General features: G+C 50.5%; 1 protein-coding gene across 3 annotated transcripts in view; it reads left to right on the forward strand.

The window, feature by feature from the left end:
• The window catches only part of SCUBE1 (signal peptide, CUB domain and EGF like domain containing 1), a 120,926-nt gene that overhangs the window by 12,269 nt on the left and 85,518 nt on the right, over positions 1–23,139 (forward strand). For all 3 annotated transcript variants that reach the window (XM_053585699.1, XM_053585700.1, XM_053585701.1), the window contains exon 3: positions 8,459–8,587. In XM_053585699.1, the coding sequence (XP_053441674.1) occupies positions 8,459–8,587 (129 nt within the window). The remainder of the gene's footprint in view (positions 1–8,458; positions 8,588–23,139) is intronic.

The raw sequence follows: 23,139 nt of genomic DNA on the forward strand, positions 1-23,139 counted from the left end.
CAGAGCCAGACCCTGAGCCTGGCAGGTATGCAGGGCCCCTCCTCACTTCCATCTCCACCAGCCCAACAGGTCAGTGTTCCCTTGACCAGATCGCCTCAGTGTCCATTCGTGCTGTTGACCAAGCCTGGAAAGAGCCTCCAGGGAAGGGTTCAGTGTGTTTTTGAGGGAGAAAAAAAATGATTAACTGGTTTGGTAGGGAAATTCCCCATGGTTCCTGGGAGCCACAACTACCATGAGCCCAACCTGGACAGGTGGCATCTGAGGTCAGTTCAAAGTAAGCATCCTAGGTGGGGTGCGGTGCCTCACACCTGTAATCTCAGCCCTCTGGGAGACAGGCAGGAGGATCATTTGAGCTCTGGAGTACAAGACCAGCCTGAATAAGAGCGAAACCCCATTTCTACCAAAATTAGAAAAATTAGCTGGGCACCATGGCGGGTGCCTGTAGTCCCAGCTACTCCAGAGGTTGAGGCAGGAGGATCATGCGAGCCCGGGAGTTTGAGGTTGCAGATCTAGGCCGATGGCATGGCATTCTAGCCTGAGCAACAGTGTGAAACTCTGTCTAAAAAATACTAAGTGAGCTGGGCAGAGCCAGCCAAGTAGATAAGAGCCCTGACAGCATGAATTTGTTTTATTTTTAAAGTGCCTTTATTGAGATATAGTTCATGTACTACATAATTCAATCATTTAAAGCATACAATTCAATGCCTTTTAGTATATTTACGTTCATCTATCACCATAATCAATGTTAGAGTCTTTGTATCACCCCCAAAAGAAACCCTGTGCTCCTTGGCCATCTCCCCTTAAAGCCTCCATCCCCTCCAGCCCTAGGAAACCACTAATTTATTGTCTCAATTGATTTTCTTTTTCTGGAAATTTCATATAAATGTGGCCCTGTGTGCCTGAGACAGCATTGACTTTGAAATCAGGTGGCCCGGCTCAATTCCTGGCTCCCTTTGTATCAGCTGTGTGTCTTGGGGCAGAGCAGGCAACATCTCTGAGCCTTGGCTTCTCTTGCTGTGAAATGAAGGTGTTGACACCCTCTTCTCAGGGTATCATGGGTGGGCCTCACACGTCATGGGGGTCCCTGAGTGAGGCCACAGTCATGATTGTTCCTCCATTCAGCGATCAGAGGCTTCTCTCACGCCCGCTCTGCTAGGCTCTGAGGCTTTGACTAAACAGGCCACAGTCCTCCTCCTGGGCACAGGAGGACACAGGCAAGGTTAGGAATGATTGTGTCTGTCTGGGAGCCACGGAACCCAGGGTGGGGCCAGGGCATATCTGGTAGAAGATGGGGAGAGGCTTCAGGAAGGAGGTAATTCTGGGCCTCCAGGCCAGAGATGAGCAGGCGTTTGTGCAAGGGAAAGAGGTCCAGGCAGAGGGATCAGTGTGAGCCACACTGGGTACTGGGAGAGGTCATCGAGGCACTCAGACCCCGTAGTTAGCCTGGATCACAGGGTGGAAAGAGGGAGGGAACCTTCTCACCCTCTGGCTGAGCCATGGTCATTGTGTGCAGTTAGGAATGAGAAAGTATATAGATTTGTGTTGGTTTTGTGTGACCTTTGACCTTTCCCATAATTAACTGCTGGGCCCACTTCTAGCATTGTCTTTGCAGAAGGGAAACCTGATCGATGGATGCCAGGGGTCCTCAGAGAGCGGGTCTCATTACTCAGTCATTACAAACCCAGGGCTTAACCCCGCGCCACCGGAGACAGGGGCTTAATCCTTCCTGCTAGGCAGCCCAAGAAACTACCTTCCCGAGAGCATAATTAGCCAACAAACCGGATTAAGATTTATTCATCAATAAGGACTCAACTTCCTAAGCCATACATCTCTCCCAGAATGGTTGCCTGATCTAAGGAGTACGTGGTTTTCCTAAAGCCCCCAGACAAAGGCCAGGACGTGCCTGCGCCAGCCGGGGAAGGGGTCTTCAGCCGGGGAAGGGTCTTTGTTAGAGCACCTGGTCTCCACCATCTATGAGGAATGTCTGGAACAATGCCACTTTCAGAGGGAAATGAGAAGACGTTTTCAGCAATGAACGCTGAGCGTAGAGAGTAGTGCTTTACAGTCCTCATTGTGAGAGGGTTCCAGTCCTGACTTTAAGGAAAATGTTCTAAAATAGTATTAAAACAAAATGAGAAGGCACTCTGATTCATTACAGTGGAATCTTTTAGGACCTGGGCACCACAGAATGAACATATTTTTTATGGAGCAGCAAGAATCAATTTTGAATTAAATGGAAAAAACAAAAAAAGAAACCATTCATTGTCCTTGGGTTCCAGACTGTTGTTGACACTTCACAGCTGCCATTTTAAATATATGAAAAGTGGAACTTAGCAACTTTTCAAAAATCCCATAATGAGCAGTTCCCTGTTCTATTTTTCTCTTCTCTGTTGGATGCTGGGAGCTTTCTTTGATGGGAATTGAGTCTTCATTTTAAACAAACAAAAAAATCCAAGCAGGGGCAGGAGCAGTGGGTTGCTGCACTCTGTGTCTGTGCTGGGAGCTCTGGAAGTGACCAGAAGTTTCATCCTGCCCACTTTCTCATTCCTATGAACCATCCCTGTCACCACCCACCGTCACCACATTTCAAACTCACAGACCTTGGAAAAAGAAACAAGAAACATACATGACATCTCCTCCACATCTTTCTCCTGTGGCTCCAACTGCAGGAATAGAGCTTGCGTTTGAATGGAGACCAGGAGACGAGGCCCTCAGCCCGGCCATGCCGCGGCCTCCTCTTCCGGGAAATGAGGCTGCTTCACAGGCAGCCTCGCGACTCTGGCCTCTGCCTCCGTCTCCTGTGGCTGTCCTCCCTCCCTCTGTGGACCTCTCTGCCTTCACCAGTGTTCTCCTCTCTGTATGTTTGTGTCCAGGTCCCCTCTTCTTAGGAGGACGCCAGCCATTTGATTAGGGCCCACCCTGACCCAGTGTGACCTCATCTGAACTCAGTCACATCTGCAAAGACCCTATTTCCAAACCAGGTCACTTTTTCAGGTCCTGGGCATTAGGACTTCATTGTATCTTTTTGAGGGACACAATTCATCCCACCACAGTCCTTAAGATCAACACCCAGATAACCTGCTCACCTGTCCCCTCCATTCCTTTACCCTCTCCTCACCCCATCTGCCTCAGCTTTCACAGGCCTTAAAAACTGGTCTGAGGCTGATGGTGTTGTGGAAGTCTGTGGGGTCCCTTTCAGGCGAGGGGATTCCTGGACATGTTTTTGTAATAATAAATCCGCATGGGCTGGGCGCAGTGGCTCACACCTGTAACCCAACACTTTGGGAGGCTGAGGCAGAAGGATCAATAGCTTGAGCCCAAGAGTTCAAGACCAGCCTGATCAATATAGCAAGACCTCTTCTATATCAGAAATAGAAAAATTACCCAGGCATGGTGGCAGGCACCTGTAGTCCTAGCTACTGGAGAGGCTGGGGCAGGAGAATCGCTTGAGCCCAGGAGCTGGAGGCTGCAGTGAGCAGTGATGGTGCCATTGCACTCTAGCCTGGGTGACACAGAGAGACCCTGTCTCAAATAATACAATAATAAATCCATTTGCTTTGGCAGAGGTTTTTTTTAGTTGGTTTGTGTATCTCTTATATATTAAAGGAAGAGGCTCACATGCTTTATAAAAATAAAAATTCAGAGCACTAACAGAAAACCAGGGAAGCCTGGGTTCTGAGCAGGTGTCTGCCATCCAGGGTACCGAGGAGGTGAAGCTGGCTGCCACAACAGCCCATAGGAGCAGGGCAGGCCTGGGGTTTTGAGAGGGGCTGGTCGTTCTAAGAGATGCTCACATCTGGAGGACTCTGGGGATGAATTAAGGGAAGAGACAAGGGCAGCAAACATTCTTACGCTCTCCAGCCCTTTCACAACCACTGTGATCTGCTCTATGGGGAGTCAAAGGAAGAAAATGACTAGAGATGCCTTATTGACTGTTCAGTGATGTGCCTTATGGGCATGGTGTTCAAATAGTTTATCATTTTGATAGCGAAAAGGTTTCTGTTAATAATTATACCCTGACAACAGGCATAAACCGGAACTGCGCCAGGCAAGTAGAAGTGTGTGATCAGGCATCTTACAAGGGTACGTGTGAAACTTACTCAATGTACAAAATAAATGTCTTAACATAATAAGTAAGAAAATGCCAGGAAGCCTATGTAATCAGTTTAATAAAAATATTTCAAATTGTAGATAAAACCAGTGCATGGTGCCCCATGATTGCATTAATATACGCAGCTATGTTTTAATTAAAAAATAAAAAAAGAAGCGTATGATTATTCTAACCAAGAGAAGGGACATTCCCTGGATTAGAATTTCTGAGAATCTTTCTAATCAAAATAAACAGAAGAATCCTCCAGACCTTAACACCATTAAAACAGCTGTTTTGAGTGTAGTTTATGGATGTGGTGACTCCATAACCAGTTGTGTTTCTTTCTTTGCTTGGCTTTTAGGAAGCTCAGAACGATATTTTTGGTATCGCTGTGCTGCACCTTACCAAATGGATTTCTGCATATTGTCACCAGCTTAATCTTATTTTCAACGCTCATTTGTTTTTTTTCATCCTCATATTTTATTCTCTATGAAAATCTATACATTTTGTGTGCTGTCCAGATGAGTGTTTGAAGGAATAGGTGAATGAATTAATAGAGGTTTGGATAGATGGATGGATGAATGTTTGGATAAAAGTGCAGGTATTGGGCGGCGCCTGTGGCTCAGTCAGTAAGGCACTGGCCCCATATACCGAGGGTGGTGGGTTCAAACCCAGCCCCGGCCAAACTGCAACCAAAAAATAGCCGGGCGTTGTGGCGGGCGCCTGTAGTCCCAGCTACTTGGGAGGCTGAGGCAAGAGAATTGCTTAAGCCCAGGAGTTGGAGGTTGCTGTGAGCTGTGTGAGGCCACGGCACTCTACTGAGGGCCATAAAGTGAGACTCTGTCTCTACAAAAAAAAAAAAAAGTGCAGGTATTTGGAACAATTAATATGTGGATGGGTAGCTAGACATTTGGATGGATGGATGGATGGGTGAATGGATGTTCGGATAATGGATATTTAGATGAATGGAAGGATGGGCATCCGGCTGAATATTTAAACAGACAGATACATGTACGCACATGTTTGGATGTGTGGGTGACTGATTGCCTGGATAGATGGATGAGTGAACAGGTGATAAGATGGAAGAGTGGTCAGCTGACTGGATATTTAGCTGGATATATTGTAGCACAAATAGATAAATAGAAGAATGGTTGGGCAGGTATTTGATCCAATAGATTTGGGGGGGGTGAATAGATGGATGGATAAATGGTAGGTGAGTGGACGAGTGTCTGGATAAATGGAAACGTGGCTGGCTGATGATTTGAGTAGATAGGGATGCATGTGTGCACATATGTGTGTGTGGACGGATGGTTGTGGAACATGTGGAAGACAGATGGGTATTGCTTAATGACTTACGATATAGAAAAAATAAAGGAAAAGAAAGAATAGATGGGTAAACGAGTGTTTGGATGATTGGATAATACTTTCTTGGTATAGAGTGTAAATGTGTCCAGAGGGAAGTATCATGTATATACGCCTTTGCAAATGCATGGCACGTCATGGGCATTCTACAAGACTTTGTTCTGATCCCTGCCCTGCCACTTGCTATGTGACCTTGAAGGATTACCTAATCTTTCTGCACGGCAGTTTCCTTGACCATAAAATGGAGTTTAAAACCTCCTGCAGAGGTTTTTGGCTTGCAGAGGGTTGCTGTGAGAATTAAAAGGGCTGGTGTTTGTTTCAGGGGTAAATGTCTGCCTATTTTCTTCTGAGATGCAACATGAAAGAAAATTCTTTCACCCAGACATGGAATAAAAGTTCTTTCCCCCAGTCTGATCAATCCAACCTAAGTCCTGTACCTCCCCTGGGGCCTACAGCAGTTGCTAATGGCATCTGTTGTTCAGATCAAACTGATCAGGCTCCATCCCCAGAGTCAGGACCAGGCCAGTTTACCCTGAGTCACCTGCTCAAAGGAAGAAAGTCAGGAAGGAAGAGTTTGTGGGCCTCTTTGTCAGATCAGAGGTGAGGTGATACTCAAGGTGACAGACAGGGGAAATAAGTGACCAGTGGGCAAACTGTAACAATTTTAAGGGTGAAGTAAAAACATGCTTTGGTAGCTGATTGGATGTCAAGGGAGAGGTGAAAGAGAAAGAATATTCAGGGGGATGAGGAACCCCAAGGAAGTGGAGATTGGTGAGTTCAAGGTGGGCTGTGTTGCCTTCAGAGTGTCAGTGAAAAATCCGGGGGAGAGGTGGTTGAATTGATGTATCCAGGACTCTGGGGAAAGGTCAGGGCTGCAGACAGAGACTGAGAAGTAGTCTTTGTAAATCTATGTGCCCTCAGTATCTCTCAGTCTTTGTAAATCTATGTGCCCTTTCAATAACATAAAATCATACATCCTCCCTTAATGATATTTGCAATGTCTAAGTGCATTAAATATCATGATTAAAAACAATTTGAATGAGCTGCGGGGTTGAGTCTGCTTCCCAGCTGATGCAGATGGCCATTGTGAGTAGGTTAGACAGAGCCTCCTGCCTCTCTCTCTCTCTTTTTTTTTTTTTTTAATTAAATCATAGCTGTGTACATTAATGCAATCACGGGGTACAATGTGCTGGTTTTATATACAATTTGAAATATTTTCATCAAACTGGTTAACATAGCCTTCATGGCATTTTCTTAGTTATTGTATTGAGACATTTATATTCTACATTTAGTAAATTGGTAGTGAGTACCCTGCCTCTCTTGATCCTTTGGAGACCCAGGCCACTTTGTTCTTCCCTCATCGGGCTGGGTGGGCTGCCCACCAGGAGTGAGCCATACAGCGAGACCCTGCACGCTGGTGCTCTTGCTTCTGCTGTTTTCATAAACTTATCTCCTCTGCTCTGCTGTGTCTCTGTGGGGCAGGCGTCTCCTCAGTGCTTAGTCACCTGCAGAGTCACGGAGCTCGCTACCTCCTGAGAGAGCTTTTGCCTTCCAACTTGGCATTGCCACCCATGAATGTTAATTGGCCCCCACGGATTGCTTCTGCTGGGAGCAGCTCTGCCTCCTGTCTGGAGCAGCATGCAGAAAGCATGGAGCTTGGAGCTCCTGGTCTCCCTACGCTGCTCCTCCGGCAGTGGAGGGAGCAGCCAGGCCTGCCTCTGGTCAATTCTCCAGGCTGGCCCTATCCCCACTTTAACAGCTGGAACCAGCCTCAAAAATCCCTCTTCTGCGGTAGTCAGGGACTGCTCAGCTGCCGCTGGAGAAGGGTACTTCTGGCCCTGCTCGCTGGGGGCACTTCTGGTCCCACTCAGCACAGCACACCCAGTTCTGGTTCCAGTTCTGGTTTCACTGTTTGGGGAAACTTACAGCTTCCTCCTTCCTCCGTATGTCCCACAGCCTCTGGATGTCAGGGAGAGTGTAGGCTGAGAGGGGCAAGCCAGGGAGCATTTCAGGGTGAGGAGGCTATAGACTGGCACCCCCAAGCCATGGCTGACAGGGCCTCCCTGTACCCAGCACACTCCTGGAGAGACTGGATATGACCAGGGTTAGGCCGCAGGGGCTCCTACGCTGGCCATTGGTGTTCCGGTTCCACTTGTACCATCTCCTAGGGGTGCGACCTTTGGCGAGGTTATAGCCTGTCTGTGCCCTGGCTTCGTCACTGCTCCTGCAAGCTTGGAATAGTGATAACGGTGCCTACATCTCAGAGTGGGGATTGAAGAGATAATGACATGGTCTTCCAAGCAGGACTTGGGCATAGAAAGCGTCTTGTTGAAGGTTAACTAGATATGCTCCTATTATCCTCCAAGGTCTCTGAAATCTCTCTGGAACTCCAGAACCAATAGCCCTTTGAACCTTGATGGGAAATGTTGAAAAAGACTTAAAACAGCAAAAAGGGTGACCTTTACAAAGGCTATTGGCCATTGTTCATGAGACAGAAGCCTTTGTGAAAACAAGGAGGCTGGAGCAGTTAAAATTTGGGCATCAGACCTCTGATGTGGAAGGAAATTATTTGAAGGAGTTAGTGGACTTTTCTTTCATTCCAGACATCATGCTTTTTGGTGATGTGCAAAGTTAATTCTACTCATACCGGCTGCTTCATGAGAGCCAAGTTTTGGGCAACTGTACACAAGATGCCCCGTGTGGTTAGTGTTGAGAGGCTTTCCAGGGAGAGAGAGCCAGGTGTGACTCTTGCCTAGTTCGCCGTGGTGGGAACTGGAAGGCATCCTATGTGTGCCCATCAGTGTGCTCTGCGAGGTGGTGACCAGCCTTGCTGCAGAGCCAGGATCTTCATTTTTATAACCATTGGATCCCTAGCCCCTAGAGGGGACTTCACCTAACACCTGTGAGTCATCCCCTAATCACTTCTATCCCGGTGGCTTCAGCAGTGGTGGGAGAGGGGACCCCCAGGTTCTTCCTCTGACACCTCTCCTGCCACTCATTTTGCAGACATTGACGAGTGTGAGAATGACTACTACAATGGGGGCTGCGTCCACGAGTGCATCAACATCCCAGGGAACTACAGGTGCACCTGCTTCGATGGCTTCATGCTGGCACACGATGGACACAACTGCCTGGGTGAGTGACGCGGCCGTGCCCCGCCCTCTGGGTACACCTTGCCTGTTCTCAGTTCCACCTTACAGAGTTGCGGGCTATGGGAAGGCTTGCCCTCCCTTGGCTCCTTGCATTAGTGTGCTAAGGCTGTGGACTGGGTGGCTTAAACAACAGAAGTTTATTTCCTCACAGTTCTGGAGGCTGGAAGTCTGAGATCAAGGTGACACCAGGCTTGGTTTTCTCCTGAGGCCTCTCTGCTTGGCCACCTCCTCCCCGTGTCTTCCCATGGTCTTGTGTTTCTCTGTGTCCTAATCTCCTTTTCCTGTAAGGACACTCATCACTGGGGATAGAGTCCACCGGAGCAACTCCATTTTTTAACTTAATTAGCTTTTTAAAGGCCCTGTCTCCAAATATAGTCACATTTTGAAGCCCTGGGCATTGAATGCCTTCAACCTAGGAAATTTGAGGGATCACAATTCTGCCTATCAACGTATATACCCCCAGGTCCCCATGGTTCAAATACATTTTTTAAGCCAATTGAATAAAATTCATAAGGGCAATCCATATTTGTTGGATGAAATTAGAAAATTGTGGGAGAGCAGGGAAGATAATGCAGAAAGCGTCTGAGTTTTGCTGGCCTGTTTATTTTCAGTCTTTTGTCCATATCCAGGTGTGTTTCACCATTGTGGCAATCAGCTGGTCAGCGTGATTTTGTCCCTTGCTTTTCCCTTAACATCATTTGTCTCTCAGGGATTTTTATGTGGCCCCCGTTACCACCATTTTCCAGTTGCCCCATAGTCATAAATTACCAAAACCTACATTGGTTTCTTGGGGCTACCATAACAGAGCAACAAACTGGATGTCTTACACAATCGAGATTTTTCTCTCTCACACTGGCGGAGGCCAGGAGTCTGAACCAAAGGGATTGGTGGGGCCAGTTCCTTCTGAGGGCTACAAGGAAGAATCTGTGCAGGCCTGTCGTGTAGCTTTTAGTGACCTCGGGTACTCCTTGGCTTGTAGATGGCACTCTCCCTCTGCCTTCACCTTGTCTAAGCTCTGTGTGTGTCTGTCTCTGTCCAAACTTCCCTTTTTTTTCAAGGACACAAGTCATGTTGGATGGGGACCCACCTACTAACCTCCTCTTAACCTGATCCCCTGCCAAGACCTTATTTCCAACCAGGGTCATGTTCAGAGTCCTGGCCATTAAGGACTTCTACATCTTTGCAGGAACATAATTCAACTCAGAGGTGGTTTGAAATCTGTAACAGGAGGAACAGTGTCTCGTGGTAGAAATTAGATGACTTTAAAGCACATGTGCCTGTCCCTGGTCCTTCTTCTGCCACTGGCTGCTAGGGACCTGGGGCACAGCCACTGGGCCCAGTGGGGTCCAGGCGTGGATTTGGCAGGAGCATGGCCATGAATGTATTGTTGATTTGTCTGGGTCTTGAGCCCTTGATGGCAGAGGAAGGCTGTCAAGAGCAGGTGCCTCCCAGGACTGTGCTGAGCCACCACTGGGGTAACGTCCAGACAGCTGAAGAGCTGTTCCTGCACGGGCTCTCAGCAGCTGGGAGCTGTGACTGTCATCAGGTCTCTGAGCCTCCAACTTCTCCCTCTAAAGGAGGAATAATTATGCCATCTACTTCTCAAGGCTGTGTGTGAGGTTGACACGACAGTGTGAAGTGAGTCACATTCAGTAGGTGCTAAATAGTCAACAAACAAGCACTGTTACTCTGGGTGACAGGCCACCTTTCTGTTACCTTTTTGTAGGTGGTTTGTTTGTTGTTTTTTATCATCAGAATCCAAAGGTGGTTCTGGACATAAAACTTCTTTTTTCTCTATTTCCTTAATTGTTCCCTTAGGAATGCTTCACAGAAGTGGCACTGAGGCAAAGGATCATTCCGATTTTTTCTGAGTCAAGGCCCCACTTTTTAAAGTGCCCAGCAAACCTTCCGTTGTGCCAGCTGGTTTGTTGGTGCGCAGGATGAGAAGCTGGACGCCCTGGGTACTCTGGGACTCTGCCTCTCAGTGAGGTATTAGCCTTACCTGTTTCCCTACCTGTTTCAGAGGAGCTGGTTATGGGAAACAGATCTGTGGACATTACAGCAGGTTATTGAAGCCCAGAGGTGGCCTGTGAAGAGCTACTAAATCCCCAGGTGGCTTCAAAGAGCAGGTAACACTGAGTGGGACTTCCAAAGGTCAGGATGAAGTTTTCTGCGTCAAGAGCACAGCCTGAGTGGAGGGCGGCAGGCAGCTCCTTGCACTGGGTGTGTGGGGGAGGAGTGGCAGGCCAGGACTGGGCGGCAGGAGAGCCTTTGATGGATTGTGAAGGGCCCTACAGCACTTACCGTGCCAGAGGCCAGGTTAGGCAGCCTGCCAGTGCTATCTCATTGAATCCTCCCGATTGTCCGTGCTTGGCTTTCCCAGTTGTTTGCTCCTTTTTCAAATGATAGAGAGAGTAAGTGATTTGAGTAAGTGATTAGTCATTGAAGGCAGAGCTGACAGTGCCCGTGGGACAACCAGTTCAAAGCAGACAGTGTGACACAGTGGTCAAGAGGACAGACTTTGGAAACTGCCCATTTGGGGCTTAAATCCCGGCTCTCTACTTATCAGCCGTGTGACTCCCGGGTAGTCACTGCTCTCTGTGCCTCGCCTCTCACCTGTGATAGGAGGTGTGTATTTTCTGTCTTGCAGAGGCCTTTCAAGGATTCGGGGAGTTCTCGGATGTAGGGCATGTGGCAGAGTGCCCGGCACCAAATAATGGGCATCCATCTGTGATCAGCTTCCAGATGAGCTGGGTCAAGGTGGTCTGGTTTGAGATCTCCGAGACCTTGTGGAGGGTCAAGCCCACTGTCTGCACCCGGGGGCTGTGTCAGACAATGGGCTGTCCTGGCCACAGCAGTCTCACCTGGGCAGAGCCACCTGGTGGTAAACAGCCTTGTTCATGGCCACAGCAGGTCCACTCTAACAGCTGATGCCACCAGCCTCCCGACTAACAGAGAGGTCTGTATGGGTCTTTGTTTCAACAACATTATTCTCACAATGGCTTCTTTTCATACTCATTAATTTAAAAGAACTGGGTAAGATTGCCCCACCCGCCGCCACCGCCTCTGAGCACAGATTGTAACTTTATGCAGGTCTAACGTCCACATATGGCAGCCAAGAAAAGGCGCTGTCTGCTGTCTTCTGCTGTTAGCTGGGGCAGGCCCTTCTCAGCAGGCTTCTTTTTGTTTGGTCTTTTTCCTCAGCCAGACTAAACTCCAGCTCTAGAGAAGTCAGACATTGGTTCCCACCGGCTTCACCCCAGACTGCCCGTGTGACCCTGGGCTAGTTGGTTGACCTCTTGGAGGCTCAGCTCCCTTATCCCTGAAACTGTGGGAATTGGAGTACCTGCAACAGTGTCAGGATCATGGGGGTTTCATGCATGTGGGCTGAAACAATGTTGTAAGAGTGAGCTGGGCTTGGAGTTTGAAGATTCAGGCTCAAATTCTGGTACCACCACTCGTGCGTTTTATAGTTTGGGACCTGTTCCTCACGCCCTCCGAGCTTTAGCTCCCATTACTGTGAAGTGAGTCAGTTGTACCCTACTCAGAGGTCGCTGTGACAGCTGACTCTGAAAAGAGACAGACAGAGCCGTGGATACGGACGTGAGTTCGCACAAGCACCGCGTGTAGTCGTCAGGTTGCAGCAGAGCCATCGGCCACCCACAGCCTCATCTGGCCCACAAACGTGTGTGGTTTATCCCCACAGTGGTGTCATTTGTTATTATTGAATTATTTGTCAACACTTAAAAATTAGAGGCTATCACGTGAAAGTCGCTACTGCCAGCACACTAATACTTGGCCACAGTCACCCAGCCCCTGACATTGGTGGGACTTGGGACAGGAATGTGAGTGGAGGTCCCTGTCCCACGTGGCTAAGTATTTAAAAGTAATTGGGAAGCTCCCCAACTAGAATATCTGTCTCCCACCTTGGCATTGTGACCAGGAAGGGGTAGTGGGGGGCAATGCCAACTCCCCGCCCTCCTTTGTCCACCCTTGGCTCCACCCCACATCACGATGAGCCTCAGGACACCCCAACCTGAATGTTCATGCTCTGATACCCTAACCTGAATGTTTGCCCCCAAAGCAGCTAACTTTTGCTGTTCTCATACCTAAGAATCATCTGTCCCTCTGGGAACTGACAAGTTTAGGGCCAGCTGGGGAAAATTCTAAGGTCCCACATAGCCAGGATATGGGCTAAAGTGGTGGGTGTGTGCTCCGGGTACCCATGGCCCCCCAGAAGGACCCCTTACTCCATGGGGAGGGCTGCACCCACAGCAGGGACAGAGAAGGGACCCCCACAGAGTGAGGCCCAGGCAGCAGCACCTCTTCGCATCTCAGGGTGGTGCAGGCAGCAGCTGGACGGAGCTCACGACAGCTTGCCCATGGAGGAGGCCCTTCTATTCCCTGCAATCCCCACCACTCACTGTTGCTTACCACCAATAGACTTTGATCATTAATTACCCACTTGGAATTGTGTTTGTGCTGCCTGATGAAGCTTCCCTCAGAGGGCCTGGCCCTGGTGGGTGTTCAGTGGTCATGAACAACTAAGTTACTGCCACATGCAGTCCTGATGGCTTCACTGAATCAGGGACATCACCCATCACCCATCAGGGAGAGTTGGGCCCGTTTGTATCTCCTGCTGGTTCCTCTCCAGAAGTCTGGGTCAAGAGTCTTGTCCAGTTGTAACATTCCTTTCCAAACCACTGTGAATTCCTTAGGGATGATGACCTGATCACCTAGAAATAAACAGCATAGTTTGAAAAGCATTCTGAGTTAATTAGGAGAAATGAGGCTGTTGGTTTAGGAGTTATTTTCTTGAGTAAGTTTTCACAGTTGAACCTTTTCTTCTGAGTAAACGAGGTTATTTTCCTGTGAAGATGGCTTGCCTGTGACTGTGTCCTGGAGGGTGCCCAAGTCTGTCCTCCTGGGAGCAAAACGCTCTCTCTATTTGACATCTTTATTGAGGAATTTCTCAAATATAACAGAAAATGACACCAGAGGGAATTGAAACCATGATGAGTTCTTGCTCAACCCCAAATGGCTGCTTTTAGCCATGTAATTACTTGAAATAGCAGTAGTTCTGTTTGAAAAATATTATTCCAAACTCCATGTGATTGGACAGCAGAGCGATATTTAGGCTAATAGAGTAAGTTTTTTTCATCTTAAATTAAAACCAGCGGTGGATAATTTTTTTCCTGTCTCCACAAAGCAAGGCTCCTTTTTCTCTGAAGCCATTAGTTCACTTAGCCAGATGTTTTCTTCGACCCTGATCTTTACCTTGACTTACTGAAAAAATATGTTTCTCACTGACAGTTTGAAGTTTGGACTTGCCTCTCAGCACTTTTTTGCTCCAATCCAGAGAAGTTATCCATAACCACGTTCAGCAAAAGAATGTATTTATTAAACAGATCACTCCATTCCCATTGGCATTTATCAAGCACCTACTATATACATGCCTGGCCGGGTGCTAGGTAGACAGCTCTGCTCAGGTGAACTCATGGGCCTGGAGTTGCCCTGAATGTTGTGCTAAGATTTCCTCCTTAGTCCTCACAGCATCCAGAGCTGGAAGCCATTAGTATCTTCTTTTCAAAAATGAGGACACGGGGAGGTCGGGGGTCAGAGAGGGAAAGTGACCTATCCAAGGTCATACAGCCAGTAAGTGGTGGACCCGGGACCAGAGCCCAGGTCTGTGATTCTTGCCAGAAGCCCCTACTGCCCTGCCCTGCCCTACAGTGCCCAGCACAGTACCAGCACTCGGAGGCTGGCTGGGATCAGGGAGGGCCTCCCCGTCTTAGGATGTTAGATAGCACCCCCTACCTGTGTGTAAGTTTAGAAGTCTCTGAGGGTGTTCAAAAATCCTAGCATCTGCCAGGCTAGGCAGTGGGGGCTGGTAAGCGCCGTTGTTCAGAGAGTCCATGCCCAGGCTGCCTCCTCAAAGCCTGTTCAGCCTTCCTGAGCAATGCGAGAACTTGCTGCCTGTGCCTCTCATCACCCTTGAGTTTCCCTTGGGACATTGTTTTGCTCCATCTGAACATGCGGAGCTGTCCTCTCATGGTTCCCATTGCTGTCACTAGACTGGTTCATCTGCCCATTGGCTTATGAGGTCCATCAGGCCAGGGCCCTGCCAGCCTCTTCTCCTCACCACGCACCCTGGCTCACCTGTGCCCTCTGGCCCACCCTTCCTCAGACCCATGGAATCCTTCTGCTCATCTCTGCTGTCTACAAGCTGCTCCCTTGTGATCCACACACACACACGTAGCATGGACCTGGTGAGGTCAAGCTCATCATTCAAGCCCCAACCCAAACCTCCCCCTACTCTGAGGTCCCCTGACCTGCCCACGCTGTACACCTCCCCTGCTGCTCTCTGACCCTAGTGCAATGTTAGACATTTCATAGGTGTTTAATTAATGCTTATTGAATGGATGAATAAACAGACTTGTAAAAATGCCTTGTCACCTAAAAACCCTTGCTCTGAGCAAACCTCTGTGCTGGCAGAAGGCAGAGATGGAGGTGATTTTGGAGAGGAGGCGTCTCATTCTGCCCTTGAATATGTGGGTCAGGATTCAGACAGGACACAGTGGGATCAGCTAGTCCCTGCCCCACAGCATCAGGGCCTCAGCTGCGAAGCCCAGGCCAAGATCATGACCAAGAGCTGGAACCATCTGGAAGCTTCTGTGCGCCTTTGTGGTGGATAATGCTGGCTGTCAGCCAGGATCCCATGGGGAGCCTCCTCCAGTCTTCCTGCAGGGGCTGCTGTGAGCTTCCTCACAGCGTGGCAGCCGGATCCCAAGAGAACAAGATCCAGTCTGCCCAGTGAGGGCAGTTATAGGGTCCACCCCGATGTCAGGGAAGGAGGCTTCCGTGAGAAGCAGGGAGTGCCAGTTGAAGATGTAGGAAGGTCCTCCATGCAGGCAGAAGGGGCACAAGTGCAGAGGCCCTGCAGTCGGGATGAGCTAAATGAATTTTGGGACAGGTCAGTGCACCTGGAAGATCAGGAATGAGGCAGAGGGGCTGGAGGTGAGGCGGGGAGACAGGTGCACCCTGGCCACACAAGGCTCTGGAACCGCAAGAAAAGAGTTTGGATGTTATTCTAAGTTACCTGGGAAGCCTTGGGACATTTTCACCAGGGATCGTCCTGTTCTGATTGACATCTTAATAACAAACCTTTCTGGCTGCTGGCTAGAGATGTGTTACAGATTGTAGGAGGTGGAGTGGCTTGAGCTGGTAGACGCCACAGCAGTCTAGGTCAGAGACGCTGGTGGCTCAATTCAGGTGACAGTGGTAGGAGGGGATGAGCAAACTCAATGTATTTTGAAAACAGCCAATGGGAATGGCCGGTGGAAGAGATGTGAGGGGTTAGAGGGAGAGAGGATCACGGCTGAGCTTCTGTGTGGCTCTGCTGCCAGGGCTGAGATGGGACAGGCTGAAGGGGACAGATTTGGGGGAAGAGGTGGGGGTGCAGGATTCTAGAGTCTGTCTGAATGATAAATAGCCATCCAAATGGAAACAGCATACTAGATCCGAAGTGTGTGGAGGAGTCAGACCGGGGATAATATGAGAATGGTCAGCTCCTCGATGGCTTTGGAAGCCAAAGATATTAACATTCTGTGGACACCTGCCCTGTGCCACTCCCTTGGCTGGGAGCTCATAGTTAGGAAGTGGACGACGTTATTTCTGGCCCTCAAAGAGACAGGAAGTCATCCTGCCTGGCTGTAAACCCTGGATCGGTCACTTACTGTTGTGACGTGGAGCAAGTAACTTACCTTCTCTGGGCCTCTGTATCCTTCTCTGGAAGGTCGGGGGATGACACAGAGGCCTAAGGGGTGAGCTTGTCACGCACGTACCATGTGCCTGGTGCGTAGCAAGGGCTCAGCCATGCGAGTTGTCTGTTCATCACTTACTCCTGGTGTGCCAAGTCAGAACACACTTCAGAGAAAATGGATGTATATTTGAGCCGGCAAATGTGTACGGGACAAAGATGGACCCTGGGCTGTGTGGAAAGGCCTTTGGCTGGGACCTGCCCCTCCCATCCCATGGGATGCTCCTGACAGATGAGCTGCTGCCCACAGACCAGCGATCCCTACCCCCGGGCCAGCAAGCATCCTCGTCCTCCCGCACTGGTTCTCACGCTCCTTGTCATCGTCCAACTGACCATGGCGCCACATGACAACAGAGTTTCAAATTCCAGCTCTGCCCCACATTTGTTTTATAACCTAGGACATATCACTTCATTTGCCAGGGTCTCTGTGAAACATGGACAATCCCAGTCCCTTAGGATCAGATGAGGACACGCGTGGGCAAGTGACCCTGGAGACTGCCAAGTGGAAGGAGAAGGCGAGGGGCCCAGCTGCACCTGGGTGGGGAAGACCGCTGCAGACGCCTCAGATGCTGCCCCAGCTCTCTGGGCACTGGGCTGGGATGGCCCTGGCTGGACGAGAGGGCCTGGGCCACTTCTGCCTGTTCCAAGGCGCCCCTCTCATCCCACAGGACAGCTGGAGACAATGTGTTGCTCTCTTGAACCCTCTAGTGAAGGCTCGAGCTGCTTATGTTTATTTGTCTTTATACTTCAACAGCTTAAATGCATTTCTTGCTGGGGAAAAAAAACGCTGGCTGTTTTAATGTAAAACTAAACAATTTCAGACAGTCATATAGTTACTCCATAAACACCAACATTTTCTAAGGTAAACTCAAGCAGTTTCTTCCTGATCTCTTCCTCTGTGCCCACCTCCACCCCCAACTTTTCCCCTTTCTTGGCCCACATTCAGGTGACCGAAACATGCTTGGTTGCAGGGACTTGCCATGAGAGCACGAGTCAGATTCAGCCTACTTCTCTCAGCCTTCAGCAGCTGTTAATCTGATGGGAATTCTTTGGTCTGAGAAAAATGCAGTGGACAGTTCTGTGCATCTTTATAAACAAGCTTTCTTCTTCCCCAAAATCACTGCAAAAATAGGGAGATCCCATGTGGGGTACAGGGAGGCAGACTGATTCAGACCTGGTTGTGTTTTGGGGGTGCAGAGGCCTTCCACAACTTCATGCCCGTGCCAGCTTGGGATTGGTGAGGACAGTAGGGTGGTTCTTACAGAGGGGCTGGGTGGGGGCTGGGGTGAAAGACGATGGGCCAGAAGCCAGGCTCTGGACTATTAACTGGTTGAGGACCTCAGGAAACCCCCTGCTCTTTGGATCTCAGTTTCTCCACCACATGGGAAATAAAAGGATGCCGTCCATCACTGGTTTCAGACTTGGTGGGGTTAGTGTGGAACAGCAGGGCCATGCTTTTCAAGCAGAACTGTTGGCCTGGGAGGCAGGACTCACCTGGAGGCTGTCTCCACTCCAAAAGGTCCCTTCAGCCCCAGGAGCAGTTTGGAACCCCCTGGCCGGCTGCCCCACCAGAGCCCTCTCCCTCCAGCATCTTGTGACTTGGGAGCATGGTGTTCATACGATTTGGCTCCAGGGGCAGCGACTAAGCTCTTTCCTGTATTCTCCTGATCCCACCCAGGCCCAGTCCCTGTCTGTCTCTCTCTCCCTTGGGTTCTCAGAACGGTAACGGTGGCGTGCGAGATGACTTTCCTCTCCCTAACCGCCACCCTTCTCCGCACTTTCCTTCACCTGCTGTTCTTTCTGCCCCCAGTGTCCTTCCCAAACCTCGTAATTAGTGCTTTATTTGGCTGACCCTCCTTGCCCCCCAGGACTGAGCTGCAGCCCAGGCCCCCAAGGAAAGCTCTCTGAGCTGCTCGCGTCCCTTCCCCCCAGCTCAGCACTGAGCTGCCAGGACTGATACTGGGTGTCTCCTGGTGGCTCTCCCTGCCTTCCTTGGGAACTCCTAGACTGCTGAGCTCCGGATGGACTTAGTTCTTCACCCCAAGGCCTGCAGACACCAGGCCCAGGACAGGCTGGCTTGGCGATGGAGTGGTAGGCAGGTGGCGATGGAGTGGTAGGCAGGTGGCAGGTTCAATCATCAGGGAGCAGGATTGAACGGTGGGGCCCGGGCCTGCCGCTAGGCACAGCGTCACGCCCTCAAGCCTAGGGAGGTCTGCTGGCAGTCTCCCAGCCTCCTCCCAGGGCCTGCCCACATCTCCAGCTCCTTCTAGCCCAGTGGTTCTCAACCTTCCTAATGCCGCGTGACCCTATAATACAGTTCCTCATGTTGTGTGAGCCATATCACCAATGAAAATAACCATAAAATTATTTTCATTGCTACTTCATAACTGTAATTTTGGCTACTGTTGTGAATCGTAATGTAAATAACTGATGTGCAGGATGGTCTTAGGCGACCCCCGTGAAAGGGTCGTTCGACCCCCAGGTTGAGAACTGCTGTTCTAGCCTCTGTCTAGATGCAGGGAGAGCGTGGCCTTGGCAATCAGGAGCATTGGGCCTTGACTCCTGCTCCCCTCCTAGCTGCTGGTTTGGGGCCAGCTCTCTGCACTCACTTTTCTTACCTGGACAGAAAGTGTGAGGACACTCCTGGGAGGGACCTCTAGGGGCTCAGTGAGGTAGTCTGTGTGAAAGAACGGTGGCGCACAGTAGGCACTGGGAGCACTCACCTGCTGCCCCCGCCCCCTCCCTTCAACCAGCCATTCAGGTCAGGGTCTGCATCTCCATACGAGGCCACCCTTCCAATTAGAAGAGGTGTTTGTTAATGGTCAGACCCGTCCTCCCTTCTCTGAGCTGAAATCTGATGTCACCAGCCCCACTTAGATAGGTATTGATGGCTTGGGGAAGAAGTCCTGCTCTGTCCCAGGGCAGAGAATGTCAAGTCCATAAACAGCAAAGAAAAACGCCGCTGCTTACACTTGCTTCATCTGTCCCTGTCCGCAATCCCTGTGCCAAGGGCTGGGTCATAACTCTGAGAAATAAACAAAAAAGTGTCTTGTGAAGGCTCTTTGAAAATATCCTACTACCAAAACATATGCTGCAAACCAGACCTGGAGCCTGTTCCTAAAAGGGGCATTAGTGACAAAGGAGGGGGTCCCAGAGTCCCCAGTCCAGCACATCTTCTGCCAGCAGTCTTGCTTATCTTGGAGCAGCCTGGGTCTGTGTGGCATTTGGGGTCACCCTGGACGTTTGCTAGGCCGGGCTGCGTCTGGCAGATGCTGCAGTGACTTCTCCCCAGCACCAGCAGGACACAATCAAGCTATTTATAGTGGCCATTAGCCTGCCCTGTACACCAGACCGTCCCAGCACCCCTCCCTGTCACCCACCTCACCCCAGCCACGTGTGGCTGGAAATAGACTGCCCACAGAGACATCCTGTGCCTGGCTGGCGCTCTGTGTTTGTGGAAGTGGGCGGCCATGGCAGCAGCCCAGCTGCTTGGTCCAAGGTCTTTAGTAGCCTCCTGGGTGCTGCCGTAATGGGAGGGTTACGGGTGAGGGTCCCGCGGGCTCGTCCTCCCCTTGGCTCATCTGCTGGCCAGTGGAGTCATTTGAGACCAAACATTGATGCAGACCCCAGTGATTACTGGAGCGGTGTGGCTTCCTCAGCCTGGCAGCCGGCCCCCCATGACCTGGCCCCTGCCGGCCACTCCAGCTTCCCTTCTCTCACCTCCAGCAGACTAAATACTAAACCTGTGCCCAGGTGCCCCACGCCCTCAGGGCCTTTGCACATCCCGTTCCCCTCCCTGTCCCAGCACTCTAGTTCTTCTGTCTGTGCCTCTTCTCTGGGGCCCTGGGCAGAGCCCCCTCCCTGCACTCTGCTATCCCTGCAGCTGGGCCAGCCAGGCTTAGACTGAGTTGCAAATGTCTGTTTATTTATCCATCTTCCACACATGTAATAATTCTACAGAAACAGAGAAAACAAGAGAAAAGGCAGAAAACAACCCCCCACCACCTCACCACCTCAGTAGATCAATAGTTTCCATGTCCGGGTGTCCGTGTCCGATGCTGTATGGGTTTGGGCAGAGCTTTACACGGTCATGATCTTCACATTGATGCTGCTGTGCTGCTGGGCCCGCGGCACTTTCTTCACTGTTGCTACATAATCTTGTCACCGAAATGTGGAAATGTCACCAAAACTCAGGACATGGGGAGCCAGCAGGCAGTCTGGTAGGTACAGTGAAAGCGCCCAGACTCCTCTCTGTCAGGACGTGCCCCCTGAGTGCCCATTTCTGCCAGGTCTGGGGTTCTGAGTTCAGTTGGATGTGACTTCTCATCCTCAGGGAGCTCCCAGGCCACGTGCAGAAATGCTCTCGAAATGGCATCCTTTGTGTAATTCACACCAGATGTGTGTGCAGAGGGACGGGGCAGGTGGGCCACTCGCCCTTCTGGAATGGTGGAGGTGGGGGGAGAGGGGGACATTTTACATTTTAGGAGACAGGAATAGCATGTGCAGAGCCTAGAGATGGGAAAGGCTTCCCCAGATAGGATTGTAGACGGGGGCTGGGGGACAGTGGGGTACAAAAAGGTGGAAAGAAAGTGGCCACAGGCGCAAGACTGGAGAGGTTGGGGTTGGCCATGGGGAAGTGTGTGGTCACCCTGGTGCTTCAGCCAAGTTCAAGTGCCCCCTTTCCACAAAGCTCCCTGGTGCCCACAGTCAGTCCCCGTCTGCCCTCTTACGACCCTCCGTCGGCCGCTTCCTCAGAGGTGCCAACTCTAATGACACAAAGTGTTCCTGAGTGTTGTCGAATGACCCACCCCAGAGCCTGCCAGTGAGGGACAGCTGGGCCCAGTTAAGAAACACACAGGACACAGGCAGGAGGCCAAATGCCTGGGCCAGGGTGTGGCTGCAGTCAGGTGTGCTGAGGGCCCTCGCACTCCCCGAGACCTCTCCAGAGGGGACTGGTGTGTGAGTGGAGGGTACAGGGGAGGAGGAGGAAGAGAACAGAAAGCCAGAGCAGCCTGGCAAGTAGAAAGGCTTGGATTTCACGCTCACAGTGCTGGAAGGTGGGAGAGATCACCAAGTTTCACTGGGAAGAATTAATGCCTAAAGGTTCAGAATTCCAAATAGTACTGAGACTGGGGAATTTATGCTGCAAAGAAATTGATCAACTTGGGTAGAGTCACGTGGGATGGACTGGTCAGAGGAGGGAGTCATGTCAACTGGGGAGTCGTGGGGAGCTCCAGGGCCCCTCCTTGGTTCAGGGGAGTTTTTATTATGCAAGGAAGGGACTCCCTTGCCAGGGCAGGTAATCACCTCCAGCTGGCCTGCTTCAGTTCTGCAGCTGTTCAGTGAGAATCCTGTCAGAGCCTCTATCCTCTTTTCTTAGAGCTTCTCACTTTGGTTCTGTGATTTGTTTGTTTCGTTTTCCTCCTTTCTTCTCTCCAGTCTTCCATTCTTACCCCCATCAAAAGAGATTTTTAAAAACTTGAGTACCTCCCACAGATGTCCAGCCAGGGTCATGCTCACAGCTGTGCTGTCCGAGGCCTGAGGGCGGAGATGAAAGCCTCCGGCTTCCATCCCAGCTCTGTCCCTCAAGGGCTGGGGACCACAGGCAGGCTGCTTCCGCCCTGGGCCAAGGTTAAATGAGATACTGCCGGAAAAATGCCTGCCACAGGAAGGGGATCGGCGGCCTCCTCCCCTGCCCACGCATTAGAGCAGTGGTTCTCAACCTTCCTAATGCCGAGGCCCTTTAATGCAGTTCCTGTGGGTCGTGACCCACAGGTTGAGAACTGCTGCTTTAGAGGTTAGAGGGGGAGCTGGTCTTGCCCAAGTGGCCTAGATAGAAGTCAGCGAGGTGACCTTCAGTCAGGGATCCCTCTGGGTCTCCAGGCCCCTCCCTCTCCACCCACTGCCTGCACCTCGAATAGCTTCTCCGTAGTGGAAGACTTCGGCCCTCATATAAGTGAAGTTCCCAGCAAAGCAAGAGGACATGCTGAGCTGCACCCACTTACTGAGGCTCCCCGCGTGCAAACAGTTACAAACTGCCTGAGCACTGTGTCTGCTGTTGATGACCGAGTTTGGAGGATGATGAAGCAGAGAGGCCTGAGGTTTGGGGTGGCATTGGCAAGTGTATACTGGTGAAGCCATGGGGCAGGGTTAAATCTTCCAGGAACAGGATGTAGATGGGGGAAAGGCAGAGCCCAAGGGGAACCCAAGCCTCCACGGACCTGGTCCCCGCACCGGCACAGAGCAGGGAGCTAGTGTTGCCCAAGGCTGCTGTGAAGGAAGAGGGGTCCCTACAGCCTGGGAGAAAGTATGTGTCAGTCACATCTGCTGTGGGTCCAGTGTCTGGGACATAAAAAGAACTCTGACAACTCAAGACAACACATTTAAAAATGGGCCAAGGATTTGAATAAACATTTCTCCAAAGAAGACACACAAATGGCCACTAAGCCCATGAAGAGATGCTGGACATCATTAGCACTTTGGGAAATGCAAATTGAAACCATCATGTGATCTACTGCTGATACTGGCAGGTGTGTACCCAAGAGAAGTAAAGGCAGAGTCCACACAAAAGCTTCTGCGTGAATGCTCACGGCATCATTCGTACAGCCCAGCTGCCTACCAGCTGGTGAATGTCTGTTCATACAATGGAATATTATTCAGCCATAAAGAGGAGTGAAGTACTAACATGTGTGTATACAGATGAAGCTCAAAACACT

Source organism: Nycticebus coucang, chromosome 3 (genome assembly GCF_027406575.1).
Source record: "Nycticebus coucang isolate mNycCou1 chromosome 3, mNycCou1.pri, whole genome shotgun sequence".
NCBI lineage: Eukaryota > Metazoa > Chordata > Mammalia > Primates > Lorisidae > Nycticebus > Nycticebus coucang.